This window comes from Dreissena polymorpha, chromosome 4, assembly GCF_020536995.1.
Source record: "Dreissena polymorpha isolate Duluth1 chromosome 4, UMN_Dpol_1.0, whole genome shotgun sequence".
Taxonomy (NCBI): domain Eukaryota; kingdom Metazoa; phylum Mollusca; class Bivalvia; order Myida; family Dreissenidae; genus Dreissena; species Dreissena polymorpha.
In genome coordinates this window covers 91,360,645-91,379,652 of record NC_068358.1, presented here as the reverse complement: position 1 = coordinate 91,379,652, position 19,008 = coordinate 91,360,645, and the positions used below count along the sequence as shown (strand labels likewise).

Below are 19,008 nucleotides of genomic sequence, written 5' to 3'. Positions count from 1 at the left end.
GAGCATGAGAAAAACGTGAAGTAATTATCGGAATCCCCAAAACCTCCAATAGACCAGTTGACGAGTGACGTAACGCGCACCTGCAAAGTTTAGACTCCGCCCACTGGTTGGAAAAAAGAGGTAGAAATCATATAAGCGCATATAGAGAATGTTGACAAAATCATCGTTTTTAAGGATAATCATGCACAATATCAAATATAATTTTACTAATTATGTCTGAATAAAACATAAGCATGCAAGAAAATGCATCATTGGAACGATTATATTGTTGTTATTCTTTGTTTTTACTAACAACGAACTCGGGAGTAGAACACAATCTAAGAGCTCGATATGTGGTAACCACAAAAATCTCTACTAGGCACTTTATTCACGACCATTTTTAGTTTAAACATTCTCTGAAATTGAAATTCTTTCAGAATAAATTAAATTTAATGAACGAAAACAAATAAAGATGATAAAAAACAACCAATAGGTCAATTTTATGTACGCAACATAGGGTAACTGATTTGAACCTTTATATGTCTGAAAAAAAACAACAAAGACCCATAAAATGTATTTTATAGGTCTTTGGAAAAAACTAACCTTGTTACACATTAATTAAATTCTCTTGATTAATGTAATTGTTTTATTTAATTGTTTATTGTTCACTCTAATTTTGACAATCTTTGTTTCAGCATTTATATCCCGGTGTTTAATTGCACCTGTGTTCATCACAAACCGATTATCTCGTTATGATCGGATACAGTCCAAACAATTACAAAGAAAACATGGTGTCATAAACATAGGGACCTATACTTGGGTCCCTGCATAAACCACATGTGGCAGATCAGTGTCTGGTCATAAAACACAAATTATGATACCTCCATATGTCATCTCTTGGCATATTGAGCAGTCATTTAAGCCAAATTTAAAAGCTAAAATACTGAACAGTTGCTACAATGAAATATTTTAACATTAAACAAGCTAATTCGTTGAATTGATATCCCCCGCCTATATACTTCTGGACACAAAAGTGTTATGTTTGGCACTAAAATAGCATTATTTTGAAGATACAAAGGGCCATAACTCTGTTATTACCAGATGGAGTACAATGCCATTTGGCGTGCATCATCCTATTATCCATATATATACTCATACCAAGTTTCAATGAAATCCGCAAAAGCCCTTCCAAAATATGGCTCCGGACACAAAAGTGCCTATAGTAAAAAGCATTTTTCAAGATACAAAGGGCCATAACTCTGTTTTTAACAGATGGTATACAATGCCATTTAACGTGCATCATCCTCTTATGCATATATATACTCATATCAAATTTCAATGAAATCCGCCAAAGCACTTCCAAGATATGGCTCCGGACACAAAAGTGCCTCTAGTAAAAAGCATTTTTTCAAGATACAAAGGGCCATAACTCTGTTTTTAACAGATGGTGTACAATGCCATTTGGCGTGCATCATCCTCTTATGCATATATATACTCATACCAAGTTTCAATGAAATCCGCCAAAGCACTTCCAAGATATGGCTCCGGATACAAAAGTGGACAGCCGGACGGACGGACGGACAACGCCAAAACAATATCCCTTCGCCTCTGGCGGGGGATAAAAAGAGAATACATTTGTCGGAAATGGATTAACAGGAACTAGTGTGTATATATATATATATATATAGTTATATAAGTAAAATGTAATAATCCAGATTGTGAATATTATATAATAAAAGTAAAAACACGTGTCTGGGATTTTAAATATATATTGATTTAGCCAACGCGTTTCGCATAGCTCATCAGGGCATAATACAATATATTACAACGTCAAAATGTCATGGAGATAACGTCATATCAATTATGACGTCATAACGTCAATAAATATTAAATGACATTTAATTTGGGTTTAAATACATGTATAAAATGTTGTTCTTTTGCTAACCTACACAACACAAAATGCTTTCAACACAAAATCCAAAAAATAAAGAACTGTTTGGCGTATTAAAAAACAACATTGACATTTTACAAACAGACCCGGTTATGAAGAAAATAATTTCAAATCAGAAGATAATAAAATGTAAGCGACAGCCACCTAATTTAAAACGTCTGTTAACCAAATCTTACTTTTCATCTCAAGAACCAAGAGTATCCAAATGTAATGACCCTAGATGCGCCCTGTGTGGTTATATTATTGAAGGGAATTCTTTTGATTTTAATGGCAAAATGTTCAAAATAAAAACTAATATGTCATGTGATATACAAAATGTGATTTATGTATTAGTATGCAATGGATGCAAACAATATTATATAGGCCAAACTGGCGATAAACTTAGAAATAGGCGATCTGTCCATGAACAACAAATGCGAGACCCCTCAACAAGACAGATGCCTTTAAGTAAACATTTAGATGAATGTTCACATAATGAACCAAAATTTAAAATATTTCCATTTTATAAGCTATTGTCAAACAATATTTCAGCTAGGTTAGCAAAAGAACAACATTTTATACATGTATTTAAACCCAAATTAAATGTCATTTAATATTTATTGACGTTATGACGTCATAATTGATATGACGTTATCTCCATGACATTTTGACGTTGTAATATATTGTATTATGCCCTGATGAGCTATGCGAAACGCGTTGGCTAAATCAATATATATTTAAAATCCCAGACACGTGTTTTTACTTTTATTATATATATATATATATATATATAAATATATACATATTAGCCAGTCTGATCATAATAATACATTGTTTAATAACTATACATTTAAAATAATTTGCAATTTTACTGCTGCACAATTAAGGTATTTAACGGGTACAGGCAAAAGTAAACTTCGCTATTACGTGTAAAGATTGTTAATTACTGCAGTGTACGAAACACTATCATGAACACAAGCAATCACAATAGGGTAAAAAATCATTGCGTTAAATAAATTACAATTACATATATGCTTTTGTCATATAACGCTAGATTTTTATCACTCCTTATTACTAGTAAAGAGATTTCAATATACATGCAAAGAGAGTTCAATTTGCATAATATGCAGGGGTTTTCCGTTTGCATGCAAAATTGTATTGATATTGTCATTCAATGTAAACGAAACGAAAATTCATTCAATGTAAAATAAAATTACCCACAATATTAAAAAATTGAAATGTATTCCGCTTTTTAGAGCTTTGTTTTATAATTGATTAAATGCATCTCTGACACTATCGATCGCTGATGAAAAATAACACTATCCACATAAATTATAATAATAAATTTATAATACAATTAATATATGTTTTATTATTGTTGAAATATAATTTATTTAAGTCTTACTAAGTCTTAAGTCTTAGTAAGTTACTATCAGAAAGAATAAGGCTAATTTATTGTTTTGTTTTGTGGAATTGTCAGTATTAAGTCTTCTGATCACGTTTACTCTATGCTTATAATTACTTTGTATTTTTATGAAGAGGAAATTTATTTGTGAATATACATTTATTTGGTACTAAATATTATATTTGCACTATTTTTTAAGAGTTTTAATGTTTATTTCGGTTTTATTACCAATTTATTGACTAAACAAAAGCCCTTTATACATGTTTTACGTTACTGTAACCAGTGTTTTTGCCAACCAGTCAGTGCGCATGCGCGGAAAATCCCGAATGTAAACAATAACATTCAAATGGTCTATTGTTTTTTTTACCTAAGTATCAAGCCCCATAAAAAGTGATGCGACTTTTCCCCAACTGAGAATTCACAAAAACTCTATTATGCTCTGCTTAACTGTTTTGAAAATCCAAGGTCTACATAATCATCATTTAAGGGGTTTCCCCTGTGGAATCCCATACATTGTGATTTAGATGATGGTAAGTGCGAGGCAAACAACCAAATCGAATTGAATTTAAAGCATTTATTTGATTTATCTGTAACTGCAAAAGAAACATTCTTCAATTCAAAGCGTCGAGTCATATCAACGACAACGTCAACGCTCTGTATTTTGAAAACAACAACATCGAAAAGTTATTATTTTTCATCTGTTAGTGTTAAAAGTTTGATGTAACAAAAAACTACATACACATAAGAACAACAGAATTGATGTACTTACGATTTGAGTTTATAGATACATTTACTCAGTTATAAGCTAATGAAACGATTAAAGTTTGAAAGTATTCATAAACAAAATTTGCCAGGCGCACACTTTCTTGTTCGCTCAATATGTCGGTGCGAAATTCTTTTACATCATAAAAACCGCAAGGCAAACAAGGAAGTGTTCTTTATGTACTTTTTATAAATTCATTATTGCCAATATACTGAATTGTATACTAAGTTTCGTTTGAATAGTGAACACAAATAACTGAGTGCTAGTGGGGTAATAAGATTTTCTGTTTTCATAATGCGATGTTTGCATGAAATCTTGATGTCATAAACGACTACCAGTGCTCCAGCTAGGATTTGAAAAGGGCAGGGGGGCTTATTATTCAAGAGGGCACTTTCGACGCGCAGTATTTTGTGAAAAGGGCACTTTCGACGCGCAGTATTTTGTGAAAAGGGCACGTATGAGCGCGCGGGTGTTTCTGGAATGCTTCCTATTGCATGTTAACTTATATGTTATAAATAATTGTATTAATCCCATTATTATTAAACCATTCAAATATACTGTCTACAATGAAAAAAAAAAAATATATATATTTTTTTTTTGGGGGGGGGGGAGGGGGGGGGGGGGGGGGGGAGGGGAGGGGGGGCAGGGCGGAGGGGAGGGGGAGCAGGGCAGAGGTTCGGGAGGGCAGGGCGCGGCGCCCTTCGATTAAGTCCTAGCTGGAGGACTGGACTACTCCGCTGTTTGAAATAGAACTTGTAATAACTCTGAACTCTTCGGTGGGTAACTCACAACTGGCTTTATTCATAGATTCACATATATATATAAATCTCAATACAAGTAACTCATGACTGCATGCTTTAACAAGACAATACGAGTTGTGTCCCTTACATTACAATACATGACATCCCCTTTTCTTTCTTTTTAAAAAAAATATAAACACATGATACACCAACTACTCTATCGTTACATATGCGAAGAGGTTTATGAAAGAAAGCAAATAACATAACCTGTAGTAACACATTATAAACTGTTCTTTTTATAAAACCATAGTGGGAATCTCTGAGTGTTAAATTGTTATTGAAAATAGAATATTCTATATGAATAAAATGCACTCTAAGTAATGAAGAACTTCTTATAAATTAAATATGCAATTGAACTTCATAAAATCAAATTAACAATAAAACAACATGTAAGACAAAATTATTCACTAAAATACATGTTTGCTAACTTTCCAAAAAATTGTCTCTGTTATCTCGGATTCAAGCTTGTTCAGGACAAAATGACAAATGCCAGATACAGTAAATGTCGGGTTTCAGCTAGGAAATGATAACAGACTGTTATAACACCGAAAACAAGCTAGAAAGTAGATACACCCAAAAATAATTAATATTGGATTTTTGTGAGAAGAAAATTTCATGAACATTTAGTTGTTAGAAGAAAAATCAAAGCGCTGAAGGCACTGAATCTTTAAACCTTAACCAAGAGTTTGATATGATAAAAATAAATATGTACAAACTGTTCCTTACTCGTTATGATAGTACAGTTTCAAGAACATTATGCATTTACCACCACAATACATCTTACTTATACAAATACCAATATTACCGAATGATAGTTATTAAACAGTTAATTAATAAGTTTATTTTGCACTACAATAAGGCAGTCATATGACACATGTTTTTCACTTCACATCTTACACATAGTCATTTAACCGTATCGGTTTGTGAACTTCTCTTCCTGACCTCGTTTTCTTTCTAACAGTGTCTTGTACACTCTCTTTCCCCGGTTTGTCTCGAGTTTCGCTCGATCTCGCACTAGCACTGTTTTTGTGATTTGGAGTTGTTGATGGTTGTTCTGCTACCGTCTCTGTTGGCGCTGTGGGTGCCGGTATGTACACGTCATTGTTTGTGGTGATAATGTGTGGTCTTTCCTTTGTTTTCATTAGCATGTCCGTGTTTCGGCGATATTCGCGCCCCGATTCGCCTGCCTTAACGATATGTGATCGTGGGTATTCGGACGGTTTCACATACTCTGCCGGTTTCCAACCAGATGGGGTTTTAATTCTTACTGCGTCCCCTGGCTGAAGATTGTCCTTGCTCTTCGCGTGTTGGTCGTAGTAGAATTTTTGCTTTTCACGAAATTCCAACAACTTTGGTGCGACATATTCACTGGTTGTTTCTGGTTGTCGCAATGTTTGTTTCATAGGTATTAGTGTTTTTGCGCGTCGACCCATCAAACGTTGCATCGGTGATCCGATGTTATCGCGTGGTGTGTTTCTTAGTTCTAACAGGGCTAAGTAGATGTCGTCCCCTGTTTCGCTACACTTTTTAATTAGATTTTTAACGGTTTGTACAGCCTTTTCAGCAAGGCCGTTTGTTTGTTGGTGCAAAGGCGACGACGTAATATGGGTGATGCCATATTTTTCGATGAATTCTCGGAATTCAGCACTGGTGAACTGTGGACCGTTGTCCGAGATGATTGAGTCCATGATTCCATAACGAGCCACGTTTTGCTTGATGTGTTTTAAGATGGTGCTCGTTCGAGTGTCTCTTTGCAATGGTGCTACTTCAATGAAGTTGGAGAAGTAGTCTACAATGATTAGGTAATTGTTACCCTCTAGTTCGCATAAGTCCATTCCAACTTTGCTCCAGGGTAGCTCAGGTACTGGTTGGATGATCATTGGCTCCTTTTGGCTCATCTTGCGATGCATTAAACACGCACTACACTTGCCAATAAGATCTTCAATTTGTTTGTTCATGCCGGGCCAAAATACTAACTCTCTCGCCCTCTTTTTACAGTTTACTACCCCTAAATGCGACTTATGTATCGCTTTCAACGTTTCTGTTCTCATTTCTTTCGGGATACACACGCGTTCCCCTCGGTACAGAACTCCATTGTAAATTGATATTTCATCGCGGTAATCCCAAAATGGAACGGCTTCAACTGGAACTTCGCACTTCGTTTCTGGCCATCCTCGAATGATAACCTTTGCCAGTACTTGGAATTGTTCATCCGCTTGCGTTGCGCGTGCAATTTTGTCATGGTTTGAACACGACAACGTGTCGAGCTTCAAAACCATCAACTCTTCATCGATAGTTTTCTCATCTTGTTTTTCTAACGGTAATCTGCTGAGGCAGTCTGCTAGACCCATGTCCTTGCCGCTTTTGTGCACGAGGTTGAAGTCATACGGTTGAAGCTTCAAAATCATTCGTTGAATCCTTAGCGGAGCTTTATGTATTTCTTTCTTTAGAATCGACTCCAACGGTTTGTGATCAGATTCCACTAGGAAAGTATCTCGGCCATATAGCAGTTTGTGGAATTTTTCACAGCCATATACAACGGCTAGCATTTCTTTTTCGATCTGAGCGTACCGTTGCTCTGTCGGTGTGAGCGCACGCATATGCCACAACACGGTCCTGTTGGATTATCGCGGCTCCCAGGCCTCTCATTGATGCGTCTACTGTGAGTGTGACAGGTTTTTTCAAGTCGTAGTACTGAAGTACTTTTGTTGAAACAAGAGCTTCTTTTATTTTATTGAACGCGCGCTTCGCTTCGTCACCCCAGCTCCACGTTTCTAGCCTTTTCATATCGCGCAGTGGTGCATTCAACTCACTGAGATTTGGGATGAACTTAGACACATACGATAGCATGCCTAACACGGTTTCCAGCTCACTGAAGCTTTCTGGCTCTCTCATGTCTGCTATCGCCTTCACTCTTTGATCTGTCGGTTTAATTCCGTCTCCAGTCAGTTTGTGACCTACATAGTCCACCTCCGGCTTGGCAAACATACACTTTTTCTTATTCATCTTCAGATTAATTGAACGTGCCTTTTGAAGCACCGTTTCCAAGCGCCTGTTATGTTCCTCCAGTGTTCTACCATGAATCAAAATGTCGTCAACAATTATTTCTACCCCGTCAATGTTACCAAAGTTCTGTTCCATGGACCGTTGGAACACTTCACTCGAACACTTCACGCCCATCGGCATCCGCAGGTATCGGTACCTGCCGAACGGAGTATTAAACGCTGTGAGCTTCGAGCTCTCTTCAGTTAATTTTATTTGGTAATAACCCATATTCGCGTCTAGCGTTGTAAAGTATTTACTCCCATTCAATCTTGTGGCAACATCATCAAAACTGTTCATTGGGTAATGTTCTCTTCGGATTGCGCGGTTTAAATCTGTGGGGTCAATGCATATTCGCACTCTTCCGTTTTTCTTCCTTACGCACACCAAACTACTGACCCATTGCGTAGGTTCTGTTACTTTAGCAATACTGTTGCATTTCTCTAAGTGTTTTAGTTCAGCTTGCAATTGTTCACGAATCGCGACTGGAACCGGTCTTGGTGCATGAACTACTGGTTCTATTGACTTATCGATTTTAATCTCGTACTCGCCCGGTATACACCCAATCTCTTCCCCAAGGACGTCACTATATTTCTCAATGATGTTATATTTAAAAAAAAAAAGAAAGAAAGAAAAGGGGATGTCATGTATTTCTCAATGATAGATTCTGTTTCAAGTCTTGCGGTGTGTATTCTCATGATCAGCCCAAAATCAACTGAATCATTCCTTCCAAGCAAGTTTATGCCTCTTGGAGTGTTCATAATCTGGAAATTAACCGAACGCTTGATATTTTTATGCTCGCACAGCAATGTAATCATTCCTAGCGCCTTCACTGCTGGCCCATTGACACCGCTAATAATAACATCACTCCTTTTGATTGGTGCAACCTTTTCAAATAGCTTCGCTGTTCCATATGACATGACACTGCACATTGCGCCACTGTCGATTTCAAATTTTATCGTTTTACACCCTATTTTCAAGTTAGCGGACCATTCATGATTATCTTCACTCGATGTTGCGATAAATACGTCGTTCACATCCGCATGTTCAAACTGGTTAAACATTTCCTCGACCTGGTCTTCCTGGGCTTCGGTGTAGTTGACACGTCGTTGACCTCCACGGCCCCGATATCCACGGTGGATTCCCCGATCACTTCCGCGATGACGCAGTCTACATCCATAGCCACGTGCCCCTCTGTGTGATATCTCCTTTTGTTGATGCGATGTCCCACCGACTGCAGGACATAATTTGGATGCCTTGAAATGGCCAAACTCACCGCAATTGTCACACTGTTTTTGATAGGCGGGACATTTCCTTACTTCATGTTTTCTGCAACACTTGGCACAGTATTTTTGTTGCTTATGAGGGTTTTGATGCGTTCTAGCGATGTTTACGTGAGGGCTTTCGCCCAGTGATTTGATGTGAGACGCGGTCAATTCTATTTGCCTACAAACCTGCACGACACGTTCGATGGTAAGTTGTGTAACCGGTATCTCCATTAGCTTTTCACTACACTTTGTGTCATTCACGCCATTAATGATCATGTCACATATTAACCCTTCTTTTTGTTCCCCATATTGACAGTGTTCGGCCTTTCTTTTTAATTCCGAAATGTAATCCATTATTGACAGGTTACCACGCTTTGTGTTGAGGAACTCTTGTCTTTTAATGTTACGGTAATTATGCACTCCGAAATGTCTGTCAAATTTTGTGAAAACTGTTTCTAGATGGTATTTATCCTCGGCTGGCACTGCTGCGATTCCAGCATCCTGATTGGCAACAACTTCCGGCGCCCACGCGAACGAATCGTAAATTTTTACGCACTCTCTCCCCATGTTGGCAAGTAGGACACCAACCTTTCTTTTTCCAGGCTTGTCGTCCAGACCTAGCGCGTCCAAATGAATTATGAAGTCCCGTTTGTAGTCTTCCCAACTTGATGCACTTTCTGACGGGTTAAATTCCGGTAATGGCCTGATTCCCTTCGAAGCCATTTCGCTGTTGTATAAAATGAACCTTTAACAACAGATTTGCAACGTACGATTGTCATGCAATCGCCTGATTGCGCCGATTTTTAATAGATTTCTGACACCATGTAATAACTCTGAACTCTTCGGTGGGTAACTCACAACTGGCTTTATTCATAGATTCACATATATATATAAATCTCAATACAAGTAACTCATGACTGCATGCTTTAACAAGACAATACGAGTTGTGTCCCTTACATTACAATACATGACAGAACTGAAATGTCATAGCCCTTTTAAGCAGAGGTCTTTTGTTGTATGGACATGCTGCATGTAACATTAATTTGTCCAAACATGTACTCGATCCTGTCAGTATAATTTTACTTAACATAAAAGGACTGACTATGTTTCAAGACACTGTTAACTTTTAAAGTGTTGAATACACCAGAAGCTCCAATTTGTTTCATTTTTACAGTCAACTTGTACCTAATAACACGTACCAGTTTTGGTCAACTCATAATCATACTGTAGTCAACTTGTACCTTATTCAAACTATTCATTTGGTACTAGAGTACAATGACAGGAATTGAGATATCTGGCCTTGAATTGACATCTGCTTATTAATTCAAGTGGAAACATGTAGAGAAAAGAAGACATGGTCTCTATTATTTTTGTGTTTCGGATGACTTCAATAGGTACAAGTTAACCAAAGAATAGGTACAAGTTCACCAAAATAGTTACGCATTGAGCACAGTAGGAGTTGACTTTGGTACAAGTTGACCGGCACCCTTTAATTCGCTTGTAAAATGTTTCAGAATCCTCTGAGCTTTCAGAAATGGGAAGCCATTCTATGCCATCAAAAACCGTGGTTGTGACAGGTGAAGCAAAATTTCATATTGCCTGTGTATCTACAAACATAAAAAATGCTAATCTTTCAATTACTTTATTATCCAGGGTGTAGAAACTAGAATAACAATCCTGTATGTGCAAGCTATTTAAGGTATTGTGAACAAGGTGCCTGTACCACGTGACTTTTTTGGCTAAGTGTGGGACAATCAGATGTCAACAATCCATCGCTTCAGGTACATTTCTGATAATTTCTTCATTAATTCAAAACCATTTATAAAAAAACAAAGACGAGAGCCCGGTCATTGTCAAAATACACAACTGTGTTAAGTTTGCACAAAATTAATTAAGTATTTTTTCCAAAAAGTGCAACCGCTTGTTTAAAAACACACAAAGTGAAATGCTATGTGTGGTATATTTGTTATTCAATCAACAAACAAAAACGTTCATTATAATATTGTTAAAGGTTTAAAAAGTAGGGCGGACATTGTAATTCTTCATAGAGAAGCTACATATATTGTATGTTTGCGCATATACGTCTGATTCGGAGTCTGTGTATAAAAATGCAATAATGATATGTGTGGGACACATTTTTGAAATGCTATGTGTGGTATGCAAGAATGTTCCTGTCAGTTCTGCATTTAATCTTAACACAGTTTTGTAAGAATCTAAAACATATACTTCAGTCTGTACTGCAAATATATCAAATAAACCAAATGTTACATGATGGAATACTGAAGTACATGTAATTGTGTAATGTTTAAACAATTTATGTTAAATTGAACATAAATTTTAAATAAAATACACTGCATAATTGTTATCCAACCAATGATCTTTTTTAACAAACACGTTATGTTGAACTATAATATATATTTTTTTTTTTTTACTTTTTGTCTTTAAATAAATATCATGATTAATATTTCTGCCTGATTATTAAATTCGGTCCTTTTTTTATAAATGAATGACAAAGAAAGTAAAAGCACTTGCTTTAAAATAGGTTTTACTTCTGTTGTTTTTCAGACTTGACAAGGATAATTTGAAGGATTTGTAACGCTTTAAGGCGCGAAGCTGTGTTAGAATTAGATGAACACCATCAAACCACATGGAAGGTGTTATGCGGCAAGTTAATTATAAAAACCACAGTGACAGAGACGGACCCAGCTTCATTCTGTGATGTTTATGGAAAGCTATTTCAACTAACTATGCAAACATACCATTTAATATGTATTTTGGCAAAATCAAAACAAAGTGTATGTATTGATATTTGTGTATATTTATGTGTTTTGTATCAATGTTATTAATGAAATTGATTTGATGAATATAAAATCTTAGTTAATAAAACAATTGTTTCATAACAAATAACAATATAAATCCAATGATGATTGTTTGTGGTCTATTAAGTTCATTTAGTTTCCAATATCATCTCCATATGAATATCTTAAGTATATCAAAATAAACACTTCATTAATAATAACATTGCTTTATAACCAGCATGCACATGTTACAATGGAAATTAAAGCACCAAGTACATAAAGAAGTACATCAGTATTCGCAAAGTAACAAATCTTGCTATACAAACATATAAATTGTCTAATTAACACGTAACAAATGATCATCGCAAAAAAGTCTAGGCTTTGGGGGTTTATTATACCAACAAACATATTTAATTGTATTAATACTTCATGAACTCAATTTCAAATGAAATCTGAATAACTGAAAATAGTGTTAGATGTTTAATGAAAATACTCATTCGACCCGGTCATGAAAGGGGCTGCAAGATCTTGTTACCACCGCACCAAGTAATAAACAATTCATGTTGTTCAATTTGTTGAATTGTCAAATGTGTATTTAATGTTTACTTTCATTGTTTTCTTTCACATCAATACTTGCACCATCTGGTAACAAAACAAACAGTCTTTTAAACTTTTGAACATTAACTATATATTTGACAACTTTTCATTGATCAAGATATCAGTACTCTCTTGAAGGTGCAGCGCTTCCAAAAATACTTTAATCTCCCTGAAAAGAACAAAATACACATGCAATAAACTGTAAAACTTAAAAATAAAATAAAATAATGTAATTGTCATGCGTGATATATAAGATAGCTCAATAGGATTTAGATATGAATACATGATTTTTCAGAAAAATAAGTTATTGATCCTTTTGTCTATTTGTTTAAATAATGCTGTATTATCTCTTTATGCTTATTTAATAACTCTCGTTACAGTCTTATATGTTTACTCATTCCTGATAAAAAGCACTTAACCATAAGTTCAGTAACACTTTTTGTAATTTTGTTACACTTATATTCACATGACACCTTGCACAAACAATCCTTACGATTTTGTGTATTAAACAAGTGCCTTTGTTGGAAGTAACAATTCACTGAAAATTTAACATTTTGTAACAATGAATTTTATAGAAACTCACAAGAAAAGGTTTGCCACAACAGAAATATTTTCCTTCCCGTGCGTGGGTGGCTTTGTGTTTGGAGAGTCCCGACTGTGTTTTGACCTCTCTACCACACTGTTCCCAAACAAATGGCATTCTACAAGTAAAAAATATGAATATAAATTATCGACAATCATGATAATTTTGAGTAACATGAACGTCGTGATTATCATATTTTAAGCACGCAAAACAGTACCAACAATGTTTTATTGACCAACTTTTGTTATTTAGACAGACTTAAAATATTATTGATGTTTATGTCAATCTTTTGATTCTCAACACATAGCATAATTGCATTTTTAAGCACTCACTCCGAATCAGAAGTATTTGTGCAAACATACAATTTATGTAGCTTCTCTATGAAGAATTACAATGTCCGCCCTATTTTTTAAACCTTTAACAATATTAAAATGAACGTTTTTCTTGATTGAATAAAAAATATACCACACATAGCATTTCTATTCGTGTCTTTTCAAACGCGCGGTTGCACTTTTTGGAAAAAATACTTAATTAACACAGTTGTGTATTTTGACAATGACCGGGCGCTCGTCTTTTTTTTTTTTAAATAGTTTTGAATTTATGAAGAAATTATTAAAAACTTTACCTGAAGCGATGGTTTGTTGATATCCGATTGTCCCACACATAGCCGAAAAAGTCACGTGGTACAGGCACCTTGGTGAAAGCTAAGGCAGAGATACTTTAAAAGAGTACTGCTTCTAATTTTAACACAAACATTTTCTGATCTTTCTGGTTTTTGTTCTGGGTATTCCTGGAGCTAGTACAGTTCTATGAAGAACGCTTGATTTACCTTTCAGTTAAAACATTTTTATAAGGACATAATAGCATCACATACAACTGCAAATGTTATTTTAAACTTACAGGGTTTGGCCCTTTCGGAGACCACACAGTCAATGCCAGCTGGGAATGCGTTAAATGTCTTCAAGAGATGACGCTTGGCGATGACATCAGGCTATTTGTTCATGAGCTACCTGTGGTTTACACAATTGTGAAGAAGAAAGTTCCGGAAATATGGGCTGATCACAAGCCGGATGTAAGAGCAAATTGTTGTTAATTTACATTTTAGCATACATGATTTAAGATGTTATATTGTTAACCATCATACATGGTTATATTACACTAATATATAAACGTTGGTCTAATACAGTGTGAAAACCATTATGTTAAGCTTCTTGTGTAACAGGTCTTCATGATAACTTGCAAGATGAGTTTACTATTGAAGACATATGCTGCTCTTTTTTTCTTCTGCCAATAGCATTTGAGCCAAACCACAATGGCGTAAATTTGAACATTATTTTGGAAGATGGCCACAGAAAACGGAACTGATGTTGTTTTTATGACTAACTTTGATAGCTGTTGTTTTAATAGCTTGTGGTTCACGTAGGCGTATCTGGTTCTGCACGTGAGCTAACACTAGAGCAGACGGCACGCAACACCGGATACCACAGACTGGATGTAGATGGATGCCCAGCAGACAGCATGTGTTGTGTTGATGGTGCAGACGATTGCATCACGTCTGGTATAAATATGGCTCTCGTCTGCCAAGAACTGAATGAAGCTAACATCAAAGTTAAAGCCGTTATATCAAATGACGCAGGAAGGTTATTATCATTTTTAAATCATAATGCTATTTATCACATTATATTGTGATTCAATATGGGCAATGATTTGTATATTAGTTTTATCTTACTAAATGTATATTCGTTACATTACTGGTATATCATAATTATAATTGTCTGTACGTGGTCAAGCTCTGTCCTGTGTTTCTTCTCTTTTATTCATGACTGGAACCGCTGGTAATGAATTAATATCAAACAATATTATTGGAACTGAAATATATTGTCATTTGGATGTAAGGCTGTTGCTTGGCAGTTTACTTCTCAATGATTTGCTCCAATAATGTTACATCGCAAATGGTTAGCAGCAATTAACTTCTGACTGATTACAATGAAGGTAACATTTTTAGTGTCTGCTGCTCCATACTTTACCGTTTCAGATACCTTTGTGATTTTTCTTTCTACTCATCGCTACATATAGACCGCAACAGGTGCGCGTTTGTGCATGTGCCTCCCTTGAACACGCCATATACAGTACACGAGATGGCAGAAGGGCTACGGATTGCCATCTTAGCAATGTTAAAACAAGTGGAACAGTCGACATGATCTCGCTGTGAACGCTTTCATCTTTAAACCTTTGAAACTAAAAACATTTACAGAGATTTTCTACATTATCAACTTACTTAAGTACACTTTAACATACACACATAATTTTAGTCTACATGTTTATACCAAATGCTGTTTTTGTTTAGAACTTGTTAGATTGTTATTTATTATGTCCCCCCTTTGAAGAAGAGGGGGTATATTGTTTTGCACTTCGGTCTGTCGGTCGGTCTGTCCGTCCACCAGATGGTTTCCGGATGATAACTCAAGAATGCTTAGGCCTAGGATCATGAAACTGCATAGGTACATTGATCATGACTGGCAGATGACCTCTATTGATTTTCAGGTCACTAGGTCAAAGGTCAAGGTCACAGTGACTCGAAATAGTAAAATGGTTTCCGGATGATATCTCAAGAACGCTTATGCCTAGGATCATGAAACTTCATAGGTACATTGATCAGGACTGGCTGATGACCTCTATTGATTTTCAGGTTATTAGGTCAAAGGTCAAGGTCACAGTGACTCAAAATAGTAAAATGGTTTCCGGATGATAACTCAAGAATGCTTATGCCTAGGATCATGAAACTTCATAGGTACATTGATCATAACTTGCAGATGACCCCTATTAATTTTCAGGTCACTAGGTCAAAGGTCAAGGTCACAGTGACTCAAAACAGTAAAATGGTTTTCCGGTTGATAACTCAAGAATAATTAGGCCTAAGATCATGAAACTTCATAGGTACATTGATCATGACTGGCAGATGGCCCCTATAGATTTTCAGGTCACTAGGTCAAAGATCAAGGTCACAGTAACAAAAAAAAACATATTCACACTATGGCTGCCACTACAACTGACAGCCCATGTTGGGGACATGCATGTTTTACAAACAGCCCTTGTTTTATCCTTTTCTATTATTTATGGTTTTATCATATGCATGTAAATAAATGCCTATTATTTAGAGATATGTAGATATTAACTTCTCCGGTAAAACTTGTTTTTGTTAGATGAGAATAATTTGGTTAGAGCATGCAGACAAAAAGTTACAATAAAATAAAGCTTTCTCACATACTGTATGTTGTATGTGTAATAGTTTGTTGTACCATTATATTATTGATCATATGCACATGTACACTCTATACTAAAGCTATATATTGTTTTGAGAAGTTCATAACTGTATGTAAACCAACTTTAAAAAATTCATTTTAGGCCTATTCAAAACATCATCTGTTTCCACTAACATTGCAAAAGGGGTTGGTATTTCCGTGGAACTTTTTTGTTTATGATAACTTTATGTCTCTAATACGTTTAATAAGGATAGACAATGACATGCTGAAATCTTCTGGATCTCTAACTTTCTTTTTTAGTTATTTTAGTTCATTGAATAAAAGTTTATTTAGCGAAAATGATCTAATGAACCAAACATTATAACAATCATAGTGACTATGATCGAATTCAGCTTAAATGCATGATCCAAAACTCAACCAGAAATTAATTAACCAACCCATGCGGCAATGCAAATTGCAATTAGAGGGTGTATGTAAAGCTCAATAAGATCAATTAGAAGTGTATTATTTATATCAAGGTTGATGGGTTCGATTTTGCTGTAAATAATGTCATTTATATTTTATCACTGAGTGGCAATAAGTGTGCAGCCAGTCCGGAACCTTATGCTAGTGATTTTCCAAGTGAGCTAAAAGGACCGTTTACACAGCTTATAAAATCATTACTGTTGACATACTTTCATCCACATGTGCACCATGATAAAACTGCAGGTACATATGTCATTTATTGGTTTCTGTTTATTTTTTATGGTTAGATTAAGTTGCTACTTCAGGAATTCAATTTAAACTTCAATGACCATGTTCCTATTCTCCGATCTGCAATTTGGCAGAATTATTCTCTTTTTGTACACAATATTTTTCAAAGCTAACTTTTGTCTGCACCATCTTAATAATAACCATTGCTACAACAAATATTTAAATAAATATTCACTGTTAAGCCCACAGGAGCATGATGTGTGGTCACCCAATGTCCTTAGTTGTGGTCTGTTATCTTTCAGCTTGTAGACACTCAACAATAGTTTTATTCAAATCTCAACGAAACTAAGTTAGAATGATCATCTGGACAATAGCTACTTGTAGGTCGATTTTAAATCTGGGTCATGTGCATTCACAAAATCAATCACAATTTCAAATCGTAGAAAATGTCTTGTAAGCACTATAGAGAACACATCCAACCTCTAAAAAAAATTGGGTTAGATTGTTTATTTTATCAATATATTGGGAAAATTAAACAAGAAGGCATGAAAGGCCCAAAGTCGCTCATCTAATATAACAAGATATTATTAGGACAAATCTTCTGACCAAGTTTCATGAAGATCGGAAAATAAATGTGGCCTCTAGAGTGAAAACAAGGTTTTACAATAGCCATATAAGGAAAAATGCCCCGCCCCCTGGCAGCCATGTTTTTCAACCAACCCGCATCATTTTTTAAATCTTCCAAGATATTATCGTGATGAATCTTCTGACCAAGTTTCATGAAGATCGGGTAGTAAATGTGTCCTCTACAGTGTTAACAAGATTTTACTATAGCCATATAAGGAAAATGCCCCGCCGCTTGGAAGCCATGTTTTTCAAGCAAACATAATTATTTTCGAACTCATCCTCTCTCTCTCTCTCTCTCGCTCTCTCTCTCTCTCTCTCTCTCTCTCTCTCTCTCTCTCTCTCTCTCTCTATCTCTCTATCTCTCTCTCTCTCTCTCTCTCTCTCTCTCTCTCTCTCTCTCTCTCTCTCTCTCTCTCTTGTCCAAATTCCGCTTGCGCACAACACATTAATACATTACATATTTTTAGTAGTAACGGATAAATATTGATGGCACTTATATTGTGTTATTTATTTTTATTCCTATTTACATTTATCTGAACAAAAAAAGTTCGCTCCATATACTATTCGGGGCTGCTTTGCTGGTCACTTTTCTGCCATAGGGCCCACAGTGAGGTTTTCTATTTCTATTAACGGCGACTTAATGCATAATTTATGAAACGCAGATATTAAACACACAATTTTATGTCGTGTTTTTATAACTAATTCAAGATTTCGAAGATGTAAATTGCTGTAAATTGTGTTTTACTAAAATTGTATTGTTTTTATGTTCAAAATAAAATCACGCCGATTAAGAACAAGAGACTAAATAATAAAAGACGCATGTCGAAAAAATATAAGATTATTTCCTGAGTAGGAAAAGGTTAAAGTTTTCTTAGCAACGTACGAGTAAATGTTTCGGATTGTTAAATAAAACTACTCTTAAAAAGTTATCTTTTATGTCAATGAATTAAGTTTTTTCTTGTTCTCGTCTGAAAAAAACGTACACCAGCATCGTACACAATAGTTTGCCTTCGGAGATGCAGTGCGAATGGGAAACGCTTCACATATTTCAGTCTTGAATGCCAATAGACTCACTAATTTGTATGTATAGGACTAACAATGAAATGGATATCTGCCAATGCATTTTACGTGGTTTGTTGTAAATATTTTAGTATCCAGTTTTTAAAGCAAAACAATTTATTATTTATATTAAGTCTAAATCATGTATGTGTTACGTTTTACCATTTATTACGACCAAATTAAATTTTAATGTATTTTTAA

The 19,008-nt window shown here is 35.4% G+C and overlaps 3 protein-coding genes across 6 annotated transcripts in view; 1 reads left to right on the top strand and 2 right to left on the bottom strand.

The window, feature by feature from the left end:
* The window catches only part of LOC127879478 (poly(A) RNA polymerase gld-2 homolog A-like), a 27,545-nt gene extending 23,310 nt beyond the window's left edge, over nucleotides 1-4,235 (bottom strand). For 3 of the 4 annotated variants that reach the window (XM_052426328.1, XM_052426330.1, XM_052426331.1), the window contains exon 1: nucleotides 4,084-4,235. The gene's annotated coding sequence lies outside the window, so the exon portion shown is untranslated. Of the gene's footprint in view, nucleotides 1-4,053 lie in introns of all 4 variants that reach the window. The other variant, XM_052426329.1, reaches the window with a different exon arrangement.
* On the top strand, nucleotides 4,188-19,008 carry LOC127879485 (pyroglutamyl-peptidase 1-like). Its single transcript, XM_052426337.1, has 5 exons — nucleotides 4,188-4,347; nucleotides 10,702-10,764; nucleotides 14,068-14,237; nucleotides 14,573-14,805; nucleotides 15,201-19,008. The coding sequence occupies exons 2-5, from the start codon at nucleotides 10,722-10,724 to the stop codon at nucleotides 15,364-15,366; spliced, it is 612 nt and encodes a 203-aa protein (XP_052282297.1). The 5' UTR covers nucleotides 4,188-4,347; nucleotides 10,702-10,721; the 3' UTR covers nucleotides 15,367-19,008.
* On the bottom strand, nucleotides 5,771-7,285 carry LOC127878594 (uncharacterized protein K02A2.6-like). Its single transcript, XM_052425120.1, has one exon. The coding sequence runs from the start codon at nucleotides 7,283-7,285 to the stop codon at nucleotides 5,771-5,773; it is 1,515 nt and encodes a 504-aa protein (XP_052281080.1).